The sequence below is a fragment of the Hoplias malabaricus genome, chromosome X1 (assembly GCF_029633855.1).
Source record: "Hoplias malabaricus isolate fHopMal1 chromosome X1, fHopMal1.hap1, whole genome shotgun sequence".
Lineage (NCBI taxonomy): Eukaryota > Metazoa > Chordata > Actinopteri > Characiformes > Erythrinidae > Hoplias > Hoplias malabaricus.
This window is the reverse complement of record NC_089818.1, coordinates 18,277,835-18,297,834: the sequence shown is the minus strand read 5'-3', so window position 1 is coordinate 18,297,834 and position 20,000 is coordinate 18,277,835. Positions and strand designations below refer to the sequence as shown.

Here is a 20,000-nt window from a genome sequence, read left to right as displayed (position 1 = left end):
GGTTATAGCACAAGCACACTGGGCTCTTTGTACAGTGATCTATGAGGCTGTATGTGTGTGTGTGTGTGTGTGTGTGTGTGTGTATTGGGGGTGGGGAGAGGATGGGGGGGGTGTTGTACAGGTAGCAGCAGAGATGCAGAGGGAGCGTTTTTCTGAATGGCATCTTCACAAGTCCATTTATAAGCCTCTGCAGGTGTTAATAAGAATGCTACTGTTTTTCCGTACACATAACATGGCATTGAGATACTAGACTTAACCTTTTCCACAAGTGAACATAGTTCTGGGGTCTTAAAAGAAAGCTATGTAATATTATTTTATTCAAGATTACAGTTTCATTGTGGTGTTTCACTAAATAGAGCCTCTGTCTTTGCTACTGTGGGCTCAGCACTGCAGAAACTGCACTATGGAATCTTTGGAGGAGGGTAGGAAACCACCACACCCCTCCTTTCCCCTCCCACTGATTTCAGCACAGTGCTGTAAACATGAATTAAACCAAAATACCACAAGCATCAAACAACGTAGCCCTGTTTTTTTTTTATTATTTTGTTTTTGTTTTTTTTTAAATGGGGTGGGGGGATTATATATAGGGATTTGTGGATTAAAAACTGTTTTATTTATTCTAAAATTATGTATTGAATGTAACACGGGAAAATGCTTAATATGTGGCATATCTTTAAGATTAACAACATTTTTTGGGGGGGGGGGGGATGAGTGGACTGTGACTTTAAATGCTACTCAACCTCTGTGTCTGAAACTGTGTTCTTTTCAATATATAGGGCATTATTTTAGGACTCCATTTTGTAGTAGTGTCCAAAAACATGCTGCACAATTTTGAGTGCTCTCAAATATACCCACAATGCACTGCAAAACATCGTGTGCAGCCCAGTTACACTAGAGGATAGTGGAAACCCATAATCCACTGTGCTGCTTGGGAAAACCCATGAGGTAGTGTCCGACACCTTTTACTACTTTCCTGCGTACAGTTCACTATAATAGTGCACTGTATAGTGAGGAATATAGAGAGGGAATAGTGAATAGTGAATCTGTCTTCACTAGGTTTTCTGCATTAACCTGAGGGGGAAAAAGACTTGTTTCAATGTAAAATAAATGTTTTGAAGTGTTCTATTATTTACTGCATCATTTATTCAACCTAAAGGCTGTATGATATAAAACTGAATTAGTTATGTCCTGCTGAAAGCTGCGTAGCTGCAGCGTTAACGGAAAAGCTCTAACCTTAAATTTTGTATTTGTCTGAACTGTTTTTGACGGATCAGTTCAACAGGATCTCATCCCCTGACAGTCATAAAAATTCTAACATATTCTCTTAACTGGTGCCGGAGAAGCTGAAGTTAGGGCGACCCAGGAGTGTGTAATTATTGAAGAGGAACCGTCTTTATGAGTCGTGGTAATAGAATAGGAGTCCCAGCAGGAATCTGTCTTCTACTCCTTACAGGTGATGAATTATTCGTGTTTATGAGAGAAAACAGAGATCAAACGAGGCTCAGAGACAGATTAAACACTTACCGTATCCAGCCCAGAGACACAGGAGGACCACCAGAGCCTGCAGCCCTCCAGCTCCACGCACACACCCCATCCTGGACAGACGAGAGAGAGAGAGAGATGTTCAGATATAACATCCACGACGTTTTTTCAAATGACAACATGACAATCTTCTCTGTGCAATGCCGTTTTATTTGTCTCAGGGTCCTGAGTTTTATCCTTGCTTTGAGTCACTGCCTGTGAGGAGTGTGGTGTGTTCTCTCTGCGTCTGTGTGGGTTTCCTCCGGGTGACTGTCTGTGAGGAGTGGGGTGTGTTCTCCCTGTGTCTGTGTGGGTTTCCTCCGGTTTCTCCAGTTTCCATAAAAATACGTTCCATAAACACATGGTGGTAGATGAACTGGCGGTGTGGAAATGCCCACAGGTGTGTGTGTGTGTGTGTGAGGGACTGGGTGAGTGTGTGATGAACTGATGCCCTGTGGCCCTGAGTATAATGGCAAAGATTGGCTACCCCTGCATTTTGCTGGTGGCTGAGGCAACTCTCTAAGATTCCAAAGAATGTAAAGAGATTTGGGGGTCGAGAAAAGTGTTAGTTAAGTGTTAGATAATTAAATATTAATGATCTTGAAATATTACATTAAATTCCCACTAATATTTTGACCAAAATGTAGCTCAATTCTATCACTGAATTATTCCAAATATTAACTTTATACCTTAAAATATTCATTCATTCATTATCTGTAACCCTTATCCAGTTCAGGGTTGCGGTGAGTCCAGAACATACCTGGAATCATTGGGCGCAAGACAGGAATACACCCTGGAGTGGGTGCCAGTCCTTCACAGGGCAACACAGACACTCACACACACATTCACACTTTTGAGTCGCCAAGCCACCTACAAACATGTGTTTGTGGTCCGTGGGCACCCAGAGGACACCCACGCAGACACACCACACTCCTCACAGACAGTCACCCGGAGGAAACCCACGCAGACACAGGGAGAACACACCACACTCCTCACAGACAGTCACCCAGAGGAAACCCACGCAGACACAGGGAGAACACACCACACTCCTCACAGACAGTCACCCAGGGAATCGAACCCACAACCTCCAGGTCCCTGGAGCTGTGTGACTGCGACATCTACCTGCTGCACCACCGTGCCGCCCAAAATATTAATATGTAATGGCTAAACAATGAATAAGATATTGTCTGACATTGACGGGACATCTGTAAATAAAGACACACTATTCTAAAATTTTTCCCAAAATAATAACGTAATTATGATGTAAAATACATTATTTTGACATATATCAAATCCTGAGGGAGTGAGAATTATAAAGAGAGAGAGAGAGTGTCCTCTGTGTCTCAGTCATGATCAGAATGTGAGAGGAGTCTTCACTGCTGAAGGTCACACAAAGACGTTCATTAAAGAAGAAAGGAGTCCACCAAATACTTTATAGCGCTGTCATCCGACTACACTCATCTTCGCTCTCTCTTTCTTCTTTCTCCTAGCTGTGTTTCTCCTTCTTTTCCCCCATCTTTTCTGCCTCACATCTCCCTCTTTCTTTCCATTTCTGTCTTTCCTTCCCCTGGCTCCCTCTCTGTCCTTTCTTGTTTTCATCTTTCTCTCTATGATGCTCTTTTTTCTTTCTTCTAGCATTCTTTAATGTCTTTCAGTTCTCTCTCTCTCTCTCTCTCTCTCTCTCTCTCTCTCTCTCTCTCTCTCTCTCTCTCTCTCTCTCTCCTCTCTCTCTGTATTGGAAATACGATCCTACAAAATACACGAGATGCTCTGGAGGCACGTGAGCTCAGTAAATCAAGCCCAATGTGGAGCGTTAGCCAGAGGTGTGTAAACCCCACAAGCCTTGGGCTAGAAAGTGACGTGACTATGTTCTCTGAAGTAACAGAACATCATCCAGTACAGGGCAGGACCTCTGTAGTGCTCTTGTGGCTGCCATGGGGTCCTCACAGCAATGTTTACAGAAGGGATGCTGGAAGTGTTTGATTATAGACTGTAATGGGATGTTTATTAGTGATTATTATTAGATCAGGGCTGATATACAGAGAGCACTGACACACAGGGCCTGCTTTTAACAGGAAGTGAGTAATAATACATGAGTTTACTACTGTTTTCTGAATGTATATACACTGTATGTGTGTGTGTGTGTACTTGGAATTATTCAGGGCTGATGATCTCGAAAGCAAAACCCTGACCTTCATCCAATCTCTCACTATCAGCAAGAACACAGCCAAACTGTTCCCGAGCTCAGATAGCAGGCCTCTCTCTCTCTCTCTCTCTCTCTCTCTCTCTCTCACACACACACACACACACACACACAGATGACTGAAAATTGAGAGTCTCAGCCAAGAAGTGCAATGACATTAGTCATCAGGAAGACCATCATGAGATCCCAGCTGCCAGCCTCTACACACACACACACACACACACACACACACACACACACACCCCTGGTCAGTGAACTGAGACACTTTAATTTATTTATTTCCAATTTCAATTTATTTCCATTTCAAAACAGTCCTTTATTACAAGTTATTCATTTTGCAGGAGATTCATTTCAAAGAAGATTAGATACAAACTAATCCACTCTCAGAAGGAAATCTCCACCTTAAAGGAAATTAACTAAAAAACTGAACCTTTCAAAACTAGGATTAAAAGATCTACACAAAATGGCACTCCAGACAAACCACGCCAGACCTGGTAGACCACCACAACTCGCCATCGGATAAAGAACTAAAGGCTTTCAATTCACTTCAGGCCTCAAAGAAAAGAGCTTTCAAGAAGCCTTCACTGGGAAAAGGAATTAGACAAAAGAAGAGCGTATGAAAATCAAACAGGAAAACTGCTGGTGTTCTTCTAACACTGAACTCGTCTCCCCAGAGCTCAGGGACTGGTGTGGGATTCCTGGAACTTAGGTGTGGAGGAGTGTCCTGAAAGCAGGAACACATCCTGGAACCGGACCTTTCGCACTGCGAGTCCTTTTACAAACGTGGTCTAGACCTGTGGAGGGAGGACGGCACACCCAGAGGAAACCTACTCTGACACAGGGAGAACAAACCAAGCCCCTCAAAGACAGTGAGCCAAGGCAAGGATGGGGCACACAAACCCCAGGACCCTAGAGCTGTGAGGGAGCGACCATTTCATACTAAACCACACGCACAGATCCACAGTGCCCTGGTGATGTATCTCTCTCCTGATGAAAAGGGAAGAACACAGGGCTTTATGAGTCCGCCGATGTGTCCTTCAGGACTGCGCGGAAGGAGAAAGACAAATGTAAACGTGGCTAAGCACTGAATAGGAATAAAGTTGGAAAAGTTCCCCATTTAATTGAATATGGAGCAGCAATCAGTTGGCCTGGGATCACACTCACGGAATGATAATGAACCTTGCCTCCGTTCTTTCTACTCTCCCCTTCATCCCTCTCCCCCTTCCTCACTCTTTCTTTTTTTTCAGTCCCTACAATAAGTGCTTGCTGCATTTCCCTCATTCTCCTCCAGCCAGAGACCAAGCCACACCTCCCCCATCTCTCTCTCTCTCTCTCTCTCTCTCTCCCTCCCTCTCTTGCTCTCTGTGGGTGGTCCTGCTATCTTCAACAGATATATTTAATCTCATTATATTCCCTCAATAAAATAGCCATAAAAACAGTGCAGTGATGACTGTTCACTTTTAAACTCAAACTATTGCACACTACAACTAATTCGGCTCTTAGCTAAACCTATCACTGACACAATTAACTAACCCTAACACACAAAGTCATTCACCAATTTAATCAAAAAACTTTTTTATAATATTCATTTGCTGCTCTCCAGTCTGTTTATGTGAAACTGGTCTGCGTTTACAAACGGTATCTAATGTATTTAAACTTCAAACGTTGAAAAGCAAGAACCGAGATGAGGATGTTGCTCTACTCCTGCTCCATAGGTGGGTAATACCTACTTACATTATACGTTTCATATCACTTAACGTGGAAATATCTCCAAATTCAGGAGACGGCTAACTGCATTAGCGAAAGTACTACAAAACAAAACATGTCGAGTTACAAATGAAACTTCAGCCACACACAAATGACAGGCAATTGTTTTGGCCCCAAACACAGTTTAAATTCTACTTTAAAAGAGTGGATCTTTTCAACATAAACAAACCAGAGAAAAAAGCATTCCCCACCAGTGTAGATGTCCCCTGTAACTAACCCTAACATTCTTAACTAACTCTAACATCTTCATCTAACCCAGACACCCTTAACTAACCCTAACACCCTTAACTAACTCTAACATCTTCATCTAACCCAGACACCCTTAACTAACTCTAACATCTTCATCTAACCCAGACACCCTTAACTAACCCTAACATCTTCATCTAACCCAGACACCCTTAACTAACCCTAACATCTTCATCTAACCCAGACACCCTTAACTAACCCTAACATCTTCATCTAACCCAGACACCCTTAACTAACCCTAACACCCTTAACTAACTCTAACATCTTCATCTAACCCAGACACCCTTAACTAACTCTAACATCTTCATCTAACCCAGACACCCTTAACTAACCCTAACATCTTCATCTAACCCAGACACCCTTAACTAACCCTAACATCTTCATCTAACCCAGACACCCTTAACTAACCCTAACATCTTCATCTAACCCAGACACCCTTAACTAACCCTAACATTCTTAACTAACTCTAACACCCTTAACTAACTCTAACCTATTTATCTAACCCAGAGACACTTAACTAACTCTAACACGCTTAACTAACCCTAACATTCTTAACTAACTCTAACACCTTTAACTAACCCTAACGTCTTCATCTAACCCAGACTCCCTTAACTAACCCTAACATCTTCATCTAACCCAGACACCCTTAACTAACCCTAACATTCTTAACTAACTCTAACCTCTTTATCTAACCCAGAGACACTTAACGAACTCTAACATGCTTAACTAACCCTAACATTCTTAACTAACTCTAACACCCTTAACTAACCCTAACATTCTTAACTAAGTCTAACACCCTTAACTAACCCTAACGTCTTCATCTAACCCAGACACCCTTAACTAACCCTAACATCTTCATCTAACCCAGACACCCTTAACTAACCCTAACATCTTCATCTAACCCAGACACCCTTAACTAACCCCAACACCCTTAACTAACCCTAACGTCTTCATCTAACCCAGACACCCTTAACTAACCCTAACATCTTCATCTAACCCAGACACCCTTAACTAACCCTAACGTCTTCATCTAACCCAGACACCCTTAACTAACCCTAACATCTTCATCTAACCCAGACACCCTTAGCTAACCCTAACATCTTCATCTAACCCAGACACCCTTAACTAACCCCAACACCCTTAACTAACCCTAACATCTTCATCTAACCCAGACACACTTAACTAAACCTAACAACCTTAACTAACCCAGACATCCTTAACTAACCCTAACATTCTTAACTAACTCTAACACCCTTAACTAACCCTAACATTTTCATCTAACCCAGACACCCTTAACTAACCCTAACACACTTAACTAACCTTAACACAGTTAACTAACCCTGACACACTTAACTAACCTTAACACACTTAACTAACCCTGACACACTAAACTAACCTTAACACAGCTAACTAACCCTGACACACTTAACTAACCCTAACACACTTAACTAACCCTAACACACTTAACTAACCCTGACACACTTAACAAACCTTAACACACTTAACAATCCCTGACACACTTAACTAATCCTGACACGCTTAACTAACCTTAACACAGTTAACTAACCCTGACACACGTAACTAACCCTAACACACTTAACTAACTCTAACACGCTTAACTAACCCTAACACACTTAACCAACCCTGACACACTTAACTAACCCTAACACACTTAACTAACCCTGACACACGTAACTAACCCTAACACACTTAACTAACTCTAACACGCTTAACTAACCCTGACACACGTAACTAACCCTAACACACTTAACTAACCCTGACACACTTAACAAACCTTAACACACTTAACAATCCCTAACACACTTAACTAACTCTAACACGCTTAACTAACCCTAACACACTTAACTAACTCTAACACGCTTAACTAACCCTAACACACTTAACTAACCCTGACACGCTTAACTAACTCTGACATGCTTAACTAACCCTCACACGCTTAACTTACCTTAACACACTTAACTCACCCTAACACCCTTAACTAACCCTAACACCCTTAACTAAAAAAAAAAATCGAACACCCTTGATTAACCCCTACGTACTTAAAAAAACACAAAATAATATTTTTCCCCTGGTGACCCCTGACAAAACTCAAGTGCAGAAACTTCTGTGAGGGCTTCACTGGGAAACAACGAGCAACATATAACATTTTCTCGCATTAGGTGGCTTTTCCTCAAACTCTGAGATTGATTAATTTAGAAAAGATGGTTGTGATAATATTTTCAGGCATATCACACAGCTCTACTTAAACATTTTATATATTCTCCGTGATTTTAAATCAATGGTCTACATTTTTAAACTGGTCACATGGAATATTGTATGACACATAACAGACGACACATTTTATGACATTTTTTAGAAACACAGGGAATAACCCATGACTTTTAATTTCTCTCAGAATCAAACCTTCCACACTGATGGCTTGTGAAGTTATGTCACAAAACTCTGCATTTTATAGATGCATCAGTCAAACTACCGTAAATCAAAGACTCAAGACTGACTCTGACACTGTTTACAAAATAATTATTTTGGAATGGAATAATTGTGTGGTCAGTGATGTACACCGATGCTTACAGGGTTGCATGATGGGATCTAGGGTTTGTATGTGTGTGTGTGTGTGTGTGTGTGTGTGTCTGGCTCTCTGAACACACTGCTCGCGTGTTCGTGTTTCACCAACTCAACCCCTGGCACAGAGCAGACGAGTGTGAACAGAGCTTATGTAGCCCATCCATTATTCATACCGAAAGAGAGAGAGAGAGAGAGAGAGAGAGAGAGAGAGAGAGAATGGAAACAAGGATACATAGGGAGGAGAGTGGGAGTGAGGGGGAGAGGAAAAGAGTAGGCGGATGAGATGAATAAATGGAAATGAATGAAGAGAAGGAAAGGAAGAGAGACAGAGGTAGAGAAGCTGTGACCGAGAGAGAGAGAGAGAGAGAGAGAGGGAGAGAGGGAATAGAGAAGTCAGAAAACCAGGGAGAGAAAGACAGATGGAGGAAAATGAGATAGTAGGAGAGAGAGAGAAAGTGAAAGGGGGGTGAGAGAGTGCAACACTGGACTAAAGCCCAGTCTCACTCAGCTCACAGCAAACAGAGCAATTGGCAAAGAAACTGAGAGAGAGAAAGTGAGAGCGAATAGAGAGTGAAATAACAGGTGAGGGAACTAAAGCAGGAGAGAGAGAAAGAGAGAGAGAGAGAGAAACAGAAGAAGAGGAGTGCAGAGAAATGCCAAATCACGGTTCTGGAACGGTGCCAGCATTCAACAGCCATGTATGACCAGCCAGAGCAGGACAGAGGGCGAGAGGGCAAAAGCCAGAGGAGGAGGACAGACAGAGAGAGGATGGGAGAGGGAGGGAGGGAGGGAGGGACAGAAGCGAAAGAGAGACAGGAGGAGGGACAGCTGAACAGACTTATTTACAGGCCTGGGAAGGTCATGCTCTCTTGTATTGATTCCAGTGGTGTCTATTGAGATTGAAATGGGGAGTGAGTTTCTGAATGACTGAGCAGCCTGACGTAGTTAAAGGCTCCAACTGTACCCTGTCGGTCCACTCCACCCTGCGTAGCATTTAGCTTTTCAGTCCTTTCAGGCGTTCGGGAGCCTTTCATTCGGCCGTGATTTAAATCTCATCGCTTAGCGCCGCTCCTCTCTGCAGTAATTGGGGTTGGATGGTACAAAGCAGCAGCGGCAGGCCATTCAAATCAAAGATCTGAACCAGCAACGTCTATGGTTCTGAACCATTAGACCGGCTAATGGGCTACACCACGGGTCCCCTCTGTACTGCTTCATGTCGGGAAGACACTCGCGCGGCTTTTCAAACTCCTAATTTGAAGAGCTGTTTCAGAAAATGGCCATTGACCCTGTGTTTCTTAATGCCTTGCTGGCAATATTTTCAAGCCTCTGCCACAATAGACATTTGAAGTTTTCGTCAGTCTGAGTGGGAATAGAAGGTTTGGAATGCGAACTAACTAACACCTGGCAAACTCACCAACCATAAACAGTTAATACATCACTGCATACGATATATACCTAATCTAATCCAACCTCCTGACTGACCAGGGAACTGTATAACAGGCCCTCTCTTACTTATTTACCTTTTTATAATCAGTTTGCACTGTGTTAAAGCAGTGTTCTCCCTGTGTCCACGTGGGTTTCCTCCGGGTGCTCCGGTTTCCTCCCACGGTCCAAAAACACACGTTGGTAGGTGGATTGGCGACTCAAAAGTGTCCGTAGGTGTGAGTGTGTGAGTGAATGTGTGTGTCTGTGTTGCCCTGTGAAGGACTGGTGCCCCCTCCAGGATGTATTCCCACTTTGCGCCCAATGATTCCAGGTAGGCTCTGGACCCACCGCGACCCTGAACTGGATAAGGGTTACAGATAATGAATGAATTAATGCATGAATGTGTTAAAGCAACACTAGGTAGTATATTTACCTTAAAATTACAGCTTTAAAATTACAGTGATGTTTCACTGACCTGGAACAGGGAGCTCAAGAGCAAACATACCTAATCTTACCTAGTGTTCCTTTTAAAAAAGATTTGTATTTACACACAGCTACAATTAGCATTGCCTCCATTTTGGTGCATTTCCACCATTTTTTTTGGTGGTAAAAATCCAGTGAAATTTATAAGTGCTGAATGTGTGAAAAGAAAAACTGCCACCAATTCCATTAAAACGCAGGAGACTACGCTTGTGAAATATCACTAACTGACCTCTAACGTGACCATGGTTTAAGAGTTTTTGATGACTAAGTGACTTTTAACTCATTAACTTCAGGGCAAATGCTTTGTGCAGACTACTGTTTTCCTATCACTGTGTGAAAGAAGCCCATCCTGTTGTAATTGTTAAATAATGTGCAATAATTTGAGTGTGTCATCTTTCAAAAACAGGCATTCTTTTTATCCCAAGAAATAGGTAAGAATTACTTGTGACTTTTCTTATAAATCCAGTGTGAACAGGCAGATATGTGAAGGGGCATTTCTGTGACATCACAAAACAGTACATTCAGTGCAGGCTGTGATTTCTGCTCAACTTTCATATGTATAAGATATATGACTTATTAAACACGAGTTGGGTTTCTCTAACCGGAAGTGAGCCTAGTCTTAGAGTAATGTGAACATTTTCTGTCAGTATACATAGAATCTCTATTTGGGAAAATGGCCACATTTCAACAACAGCACTGTGAAATCACAGTATAATCCGAGTTCTTTAAGAGACAGATAGAGTCTCTGAATAGAAGAGTTAATGGTGATGTTAGTCAGAACATATGCATCTAGGAGGCTTATGCAAAAGCCCTAGTTCCAAGACACTTTGATGGCTCGTTTTCCACGTCTTCATCTCTAGACTGGTTGACTCGGAATAAGTGGATTATCTAATCGCCGAAATACACGCCTGGGGGAACATCGGCCAGGGGGGAGCTGTCACATCTGAGGCAAGCCGATGACGTGGATCAAGTGAAGGGTTTTGCCATAAAACATCAGGAAGCTTCTAGGATAAATCCCATGATAAGGCAAGATGTACAGAACACGCGATTAGCGAGGTGTTAGCATGCTATGTAGCCAGTTCCCTCCAGCTACTGCAGTGAGAAAACAATAGCTCTCGCTCTAAATCATACTCATGGAAGTTGTCCAATGGTCCTAATCCCCCCAGCATGACTCCTTCCATTACAGCAACCACCAGGGCATCCCTCTAGGGCCTGATCATAAATCCCCCGGGTGCAGACAGTGCCCTGTTAGGACATTCACTTAATCAAACTTCTAGTGGCAGGGTTGATGGATGAGCCCTATGGTGCAGGCGGCCATATTTGAAGTGCGGCAGTGCCATAACCCTCATCGATCCGGTGGTCTACACTACACTTTTGATGGGGGGTTGGGCTGCGCAAGCTTGTGACTTGAGTTTTTCACTGCCATGTGATCACAGGGATATGTGGGATAAAATTCATATTTTATAAATAAAGCTGGTTTATGCTTGTTTACAGCTCATCTAAACTGATTTACAGTGGTTTGCTGTTGGTCCAAACTGGTTTAAACCAGTCTACTACCAGTCTATGGGTAATCTAAGCTGGTTTATACTGATCTAAACTGGTTTTTGGTAGTCTGCAGTTGGTCCTGGCTGGTTAATATTGGTCTCCTGTTGATTTAAGTGGGTATACACTGGTCTGCTGCTAGTATAACTTGGTTTATGCTGGTCTTCCACTGGACTAAGCTGGCCTAAATTGGTTTATGCTGGTCTCCTGCTGGGCTAAGCTAGTTTTTGCTGATGTAGTACCGATCTAAACTGGTTTATGCTAGCAAATTCTGGTCTGGTGCTAGTCTTAACTGGTTTATGCTAGCTAATTCGGGTCTGGTGCTAGTCTAAACTGGTTTATGCTAGCTAATTCTGGTCTGGTGCTAGTCTAAACTGGTTTATGCTAGCTAATTCAGGTTTGGTGCTAGTCTAAACTGGTTTATGCTAGGTAATTCTGGTCTGGTGCTAGTCTAAACTGGTTTATGCTAGCTAATTCTGGTCTGGTGCTAGTCTAAACTGGTTTATGCTAATCTGATAATGCTATCAGCTGGTCAGAAAGCAAGTCTTACCCTTGCTACTCGAATAACAACTCGTCTTTTTTCTCAAAAGCAAAACTTGTATCTCCAAAACAAAGATGGTGCCGGTGCTAAAGCTAGCAGCTAGCTGTGCACAAGAGCCGTAGCTGTTCAAATGAAATAGTGTATTAATACTGCAACATTTAAAAAGTCCGCAGAAGGAAATAATCAGCGTCAGAATTGAGACAAAGCTTTGAATGTGTGTTCATGTGCATGTGTGTGTGTGAGTGTGTGTCTGAACCAATACCCTAATTACATACACATCCAGCAGCGCTGTGGGGAAACTCAGCCTCACAACAGGAGTGTGTGGGTGATTACTGATTCCTCGAGATTCACAGATCCCCACACACACATACACACATGGCATTCACACATATACACACCGCGGATAATTAAAACAGGGGAGGAGATGGAATTAGAATTTAACTGACAGTCTAAAGACAGGATGGAGAGAAAGAGATAAGGCTCAAGTCTGACAACAAAACAACATCCAAACCTCAACCAAGAGAAGTGTAGCCTTTTTATACAGATTACAGTTCACCAGCGCCTACACACTACAGCCATAGACCTGCTGTCAATCTGTAGTATGAAGCATAACCATATACTTGAGTCTCAGCCTGTGCTCTTTCTGAAAAAGAAAATTAGAATCACTGCTTTTATACACTGTAAATGACAAAGTTACAAAACCAGTGTACACATGCCACACATCCCAACACATCACAAAGAGTTGAAAAATGAATGCTGCCACATGCAGCACATGCATTAAGACTGACCTAGAGTAATAAGACCTCACCAAAATATCTCATTAAAATCCCAGTATTAAAATCCCATATAATTAACTTAATACAAACAAAACCAGCTTTTATTAATGTAGTAATATAGGCTATAACTATCTTTCCAACCTAAACCCTACCAATCTGCCTATAGACTGGAACCGATTCAAATTATTGTCGTGTACAAGCAACAAGATACAAGACATTCATAAAACAAAACATAAATACAGGAAAAAATGGACTTGAAGCATAAACAAATTTGGAAAATATAATGGGAAGCATCACTCAGACAGAGAGCAGCCACAAAAGCAATCTTCACTCTAATGAGATGATATTTCTCTTAAATGCCAGCTTCGTCGTCTGCCATTTCTGCCTGTCTGCCTTTTCTGAAGAGTGGGAGGAGTTCATCAGTCAGACAAATAATTATCACAGATCCGGCACACAGCTGGTTTTACAGGAAAATACCATCTTTCAAAGCACAAAACAAAGAAATCGGCTAAGACAGATTCTATTCTAACATTTCTATATCTATGCTATAGATGTGAATTTACACACCAACTCAAAACATAAAAACATTCCAGGGGCTCCCAAGTGGTCCAGATGTCTACAGGTCTCAGCAATGTTCTCACGGAGACGACGTTCAACTGGTTTTAGCGAGCAGTGTGGCGTAATTGCTGAGAAAAAAACATCACAGACATCGTGTGGAGGCGTTGTTGCGCACACGGTCGCTGGGCGTGAAGGTCGCTGGGGGTGTGTCCGGTGAAGAAAACACTACACAACAATGCATTTGATTGGTCGACAGTCAAAACCAAACCATAGAAAGAATGCAAGCTGTGTTAGCAGCTGTTCGAAAAGAAGTAGTGTTCGGCATCATATGTCTCCCAGGTTGATGGCACTGTGCGTGACTGGAGGTGTACTCTCTTTCAAGTGTTGACTAATGATTTGGGAGAAAACTGGGATTAAATTATCTAAATATTTATTTAGATCAGAGATTTACACGGCCTTACAGCTTTAAACCCATGTGGTAAACACCTCATTACTTCAGCTAAAATGTGACTAAATGATATAAATATAATAAAATAATTAATAATATAGTAATAAGAAACGATGAGGATGTACGGCTTTTGGTCTGGAGGTCTCTCTTCATACACTGAGTGTGGTTTAATTGGAGATCAGGATCCATTCTGTGACATAAACCCCATAGTGACCCACCTCTAATGAATCTGGAGCCAGACCCTGATCAGTGATGAAGTCAGCGGTGTTCATTTAATCCACACTGAGCCTTTAGAGCTGCATCATTAAACTCCAAGGACCAAACTCCTTCTCTTATCTTACATAACCCCTTAAACAAACGAGCCTCTTCAGCACAATCCCACAAGCTTTAGAACCATGAATCAGCCATTATGTCTCCAGACTGAGGCTGTAGCTTTGCAAGTGAAGGCTTTCCGGAAGTGATGTGGGGCTGCACAGCAGGTAGGTGTCACAGTCACACAGCTCCAGAGATCTGGAGGCTGTGGGTTCAAGTCTCGCTCCTGGTGACTGTCTGTGAGGAGTGTGGTGTGTTCTCCCAGTGTCTGCGTGGGTTTCCTCCTGGTGACTGTCTGTGAGGAGTGTGGTGTGTTCTCCCCGTGTCTGCGTGGGTTTCCTCCGGGTGACTGTCTGTGAGGAGTTTGGTGTGTTCTCCCTGTGTCTGCGTGGGTTTCCTCCGGGTGACTGTCTGTGAGGAGTGTGGTGTGTTCTCCCTGTGTCTGCATGGGTTTCCTACGGGTGACTGTCTGTGAGGAGTGTGGTGTGTTCTCCCTGTGTCTGCGTGGGTTTCCTCCGGGTGACTGTCTGTGAGGAGTGTGGTGTGTTCTCCCTGTGTCTGTGTGGGTTTCCTCCGGGTGACTGTCTGTGAGGAGTGTGGTGTGTTCTCCCTGTGTCTGCGTGGGTTTCCTCCGGGTGACTGTCTGTGAGGAGTGTGGTGTGTTCTCCCTGTGTCTGCATGGGTTTCCTCTGAGTGACTGTCTGTGAGGAGTGTGGTGTGTTCTCCCTGTGCTCTCTTTTCCTCACACAGTCCAAAAACACATGTTGGAAGGTGGACTGGTGACTCAAAAGTGTCCATAGGTGTGAATGTGTCAACCTGTAAAGAACTGGCGCCCCCTCCAGGGTGTGTTCCTCCAAGTGATGCCATAGACTCTTTTTGGATCGCTCAAGAACTGTTCACTGGATGTCCTTTACAGGACGATTTATACAGAATTATACAATGTTGACACTTTAAATGGACAGGAATCTGAGGTCACTGTCTCTAAGGAGGTTGGTTTGTTCTTTCTGTATCTGCGTAGGTTTCCATTTCTGCAGGTGCTCTGGTTTCCTCCCACAATCTAAAACCACATGCTGGTACATGGATTGGCTGTGTGAAATTGCCCACAGGGGTGTGAGTGAGTGGGTGACGACCTCTGATGTGTTCCTGCCTTGCGCCTAGTGATTCAAGGTAGGCTCCGGACCCACTGCGACCCTGAACAGGATGTCACTAATCCTACATTTTAGCTCCCTGGGCAAGTCAACTCCAACTTTTCCCTTTTTCTTCCTCCAAAAGTTCAACCCCTAACTTTCATTGTGAAACTCTGAATTCCTAAGTTCCTGAAGCTTAACGGACCTCCACTTGATGTAAAGCTTTAATACCCGCTAATGCTACGTCCGTGCTAGGAATAAATCAGAATGCTTTATGTTTCAAGAGCTTTCATTTTCAAAGTGTGGGGTTATATTTTCCTCTTCCTCTCTGCTGCCCTGAGCACACAGGGGGTGAAACAGACACCTTAGTGTGGTATGTACTTTGCTCAAGGCCACAGCCTCAGCAGGAAGCACAGACTCAGTCCCCTGCAGAGCTATGAACCGGGAACAAACCAGCAAGGCTAAAGCTGTACTCAGCAGCCCTCACCTCTCTGAGCTTCCCACCACAACAAAATATACCTTCTTTCTCAAGCCGTTTAAGTTCATGAGCCTGGTCCATCCTACCATAGCATTTCAAAGTCAGAATTAAGGACCCCTGGAGGTTCTACTGTCCGAGTGTGGGTCCGAGCTGAAGTTAAATCCCGGGTAATTTCATAGCCGACAATATACCGGAATATCCCTTCCACATCACTCATTAGTGTTCTCCTCCAAACATGCTGAGCTGTCCAATGATATTGAAAATATACAGTGGTGGGCCTCATGTGTCTCAAAGGAAGCAAGCGTCCAGATCATGGAGAGGCCTAGCTAGCGATGACTGGTATCACCATGTTGTAAGGAGAGATTAAGCGATGACCAGTAGTATCAACTCTTTCCTCACCTTTGCACAAACAACACAGTCTATAACGTCATTGTGAACATCGCCTGTTGAAGCCTTACTTAGTATGTGCTATATTTGCTTTTAAAAATAGCTGTGTGATTTTTTTTTAAATCTGTATGATTTGTTGGTTCTGTATGGCTGCTTTAACTCGCTTTCTCCTCGCTCTCACAGTGCAGGGGCATGATCCAAGTGAGCTGGCCTCTTCCAGCAAAGCAGCCAGCCATGAAAGAGCCTCCCAGCTCAAGATCAAGGAGTTGTGGGGGGATCTGGGGCATAGCAAGTCTCTCTAAAGTCTGTATGGTTGATGTCTACATGGTTGAACTTAACCCTTCTAGTTCCCTCCTGGCGTAGATGCCAGAAATCCTCTTCTTACAGTTTGCTCAATGATTTCTCGCTTATTGCTCATAACAACGAACAGAACATTTCTGTCTGAAGTAAAGACTTGAGGCTTTCAGTAGAAACCATATTTGCATTTGGGAGGAAAAAGAGATTCTTCTTATGATCTGAATTCAAAATTGAAGGTAAAACGTATGCATTTTGCTTGTTTGTGAATGTTAAATGTCAGAAGTGCAAAGTCTCTTGGCAATGGAAAGTACAATAAATGTTTAATTAATGTAATGAATTATGCAACATATTATGTCCATCCATCCATTATCTGTAACCGCTTATCCAATTTTAGGGTCGCGGGGGGTCCAGAGCCTACCTGGAATCATTGGGCGCAAGGCGGGAATACACCCTGGAGGGGACGCCAGTCCTTCACAGGGCAACACAGACACACACACACATTCACTCACACACTCACACCTTCGAGTCGCCAATCCACCTGCAACCTGTGTTTTTGGACTGTGGGAGGAAACCGGAGCACCCGGAGGAAACCCACGCGGACACGGGGAGAACACACCAACTCCTCACAGACAGTCACCCGGAGCGGGAATCGAACCCACAACCTCCAGGCCCCTGGAGCTGTGTGACTGCGACACTATCTGCTGCGCCACCGTGCCGCCCAACATATTATGTAATTATGTAAATAATAATACCTAATAATACACAAGCGCGAATAAAACAATACAATAACTATGACAGGCATTAAAGAGATACAATATTATATGAAGCATCGGCAACACCACTGCCACACAGCTCCAGGGCCCTGAGGTCGTGGGTTCAATTCCCACCACTGGGCAATGACTCTGCAGAGTTTGGTGTGTTCTCTCTTTGTCTGTGTGGGTTTCCGTGTCAGCAGGTGCTCCGGTTGCCGCCCACTGTCCTAAAATACATGACAGCAGTTAGTGAAAGTATGAGTGTGTGTTGCCCTCTGATGGACTGGTGCTCTGTCCAGGGTGTGTTCCTGTCAGTGATTCTGGGTAGGCCCCGGCCCTGCCTCGACCCTGAACAGGATGCCGTGGTTAGAGAAAATGACTCGATGATTGAGTATAAGATAGAACCAACAGACACAAGCAGCACAGACATTTGTCTCATAATACGACATGATTTAGCTCAGACGGGACCGACCGGCACTGCACGAGCAAATTAAGCACAGTTTGGACAAGGCACACTTACAAATCCTCACAGATTTGTCATATTCAGCTCAGATTTATTGAACTTTAAGGATTTGACTGGGAGCAGCTGGTCTTAGTCCTGAGAGGAGCTCCTAGGTAAAAACGGCCTTTTAGACCGTGTACTGAAAGACACCAGGAAAACAAACAGCTGCCCTTCAAACACAGAGGCTGCTGACCATAGCGTGTGGAAGATGGACAGGCAGGAGACACACTGACCTTCCAGATGGTGGATAGGCCTTGGAACATTGCAGTGTGGATTTAAAGGCACTAGGAATGTTGGTGGGGTCAGGTATTGATGCTAGATTATTTGTTCTAGACCTCAAACACCACTCTGACACACTGCTAAACTACTGTACAACATCTCTCCAGATAAAGCAGTGAGACTACTCCACAGGCACATGCCGAGGGGAATTATACCCCTCAAACAGACGCCTGGCGGTGGGCGTGGCTCATGGAGCAATAGCAATCCATCCATCCATCCATTATCTGTAACCGCTTATCCAATTTAGGGTCGCGGGGGGTCCAGAGCCTACCTGGAATCATCGGGCGCAAGGCGGGAATACACCCTGGAGGGAACGCCAGTCCTTCACAGGGCAAGCAATAGCAATTGGTTTATCCCTAAAACCTTGAATGCAAAAAATTTAAAATATTCCTAAATGTTGATCAAACATTCATTCATTCATTGTCAGTAAGCCGCGGTGGGTCCGGAGCCTACCCGGAATCATTGGGCGCAGAACAGGAACACACCCTTGAGGGGGCGCCAGTCCTGCACAGGGCGACACACACTCACACCTGCGGATACTTTTGAGTTGCCAATCCACCTACCAACGTGTGTTATTAAACTGTGGGAGGAAACAGGAGCACCCGGAGGAAACCCACGCAGACACAGGGAGAACACACCACACTCCTCAGAGACAGTCACCCGGAGGAAACCCACACAAACACAGGGAGAACACACCACACTCCTCACAGACAGTCACCCGGAGGAAACCCACGCAGACACAGGGAGAACACACCACACTCCTCACAGACAGTCACCCGGATCGGGACTCGAACCCACAACCTCCAGGACCCTGTGTACTACAATATTTCATTTGATTTTGTGGGATATTTTGTACGTGTTAAGTATGGACAGGTCCATTCAAATTAATCCAAGCAACAGAGTATTTCTGAAATGTCCATCATGTTTGTATTGAAATGAACTAGAGAGAGTTATAACAGTGTAAACTGTGAAGTCTGTGAGTGAAAACCCGTGACTGTGCGCTCGCCTCCGACAAAGAAAAGCTTCCAGGAACTTGGAGAGTTGTCACTGTGGCCTTTCACACCACGCCAGAGAGAAGTTTTCCTAGCTATCAGACTCTGCTGGAGTCCTGCCAGCACACACACACACACACACACACACAGAGTTGTTGTTAAATAAGCAAAACCTGTCTGTTTATTTTTACTAAATTCTAAATTAAATTGGCTACTTGGGTGGCACGGTGGTGCAGTCACACAGCTGTGGGTTCAAGTCCCGCACCGGGTGACTGTCTGAGGTGTGTTCTCCCAGTGTCTGCGTGGGTTTTCTTCAGGTGTTCTGGTTTCGTCCCACAGTCCAAAAACACATGTTGGTAGGTGGACTGGTGACTCAAAATTGTCCATAGATGTGTGTGTGTGTGTTGCGCTGTGAAGGACAGGTGCCCCCTCCAGGGTGTATTCCTGATTTGCGCCCAGTGATTCCGGGTAGGCTCCGGACCCACCGTGACCCTGAACTGGATAAGCGTTTACAGACAATGAATGAATTGGCTACTTTGTGGGTAATTCTCATACTCATTGTTCAGTCTGTAGAAAAGAGGTGTGAGTGTCTCTCTCTCTCTCTCTCTCTCTCTCTCTGTATACAAACATGGCCCTGCATCCAAAAACAGCCCACACATGTCAAACCATGACATGGTGTTTTCTCCTGTGTCATGTCTTCAGTGTAATCCCTGCGTATACAGCTTACACGGCTTCCTCCATGCAGCCAGTCAACACACACACACACACACACACCATT

General features: G+C 43.9%; 1 protein-coding gene across 1 annotated transcript in view; it reads right to left on the bottom strand.

Moving 5' to 3' along the window:
- ncana (neurocan a) overlaps window positions 1–20,000 on the bottom strand; it is a 102,470-nt gene that overhangs the window by 66,731 nt on the left and 15,739 nt on the right. Inside the window, exon 2 of the mRNA XM_066652502.1 lies at window positions 1,525–1,595. Coding sequence (XP_066508599.1) covers window positions 1,525–1,594 — 70 coding nt within the window. The 5' untranslated portion in view covers window position 1,595. The remainder of the gene's footprint in view (window positions 1–1,524; window positions 1,596–20,000) is intronic.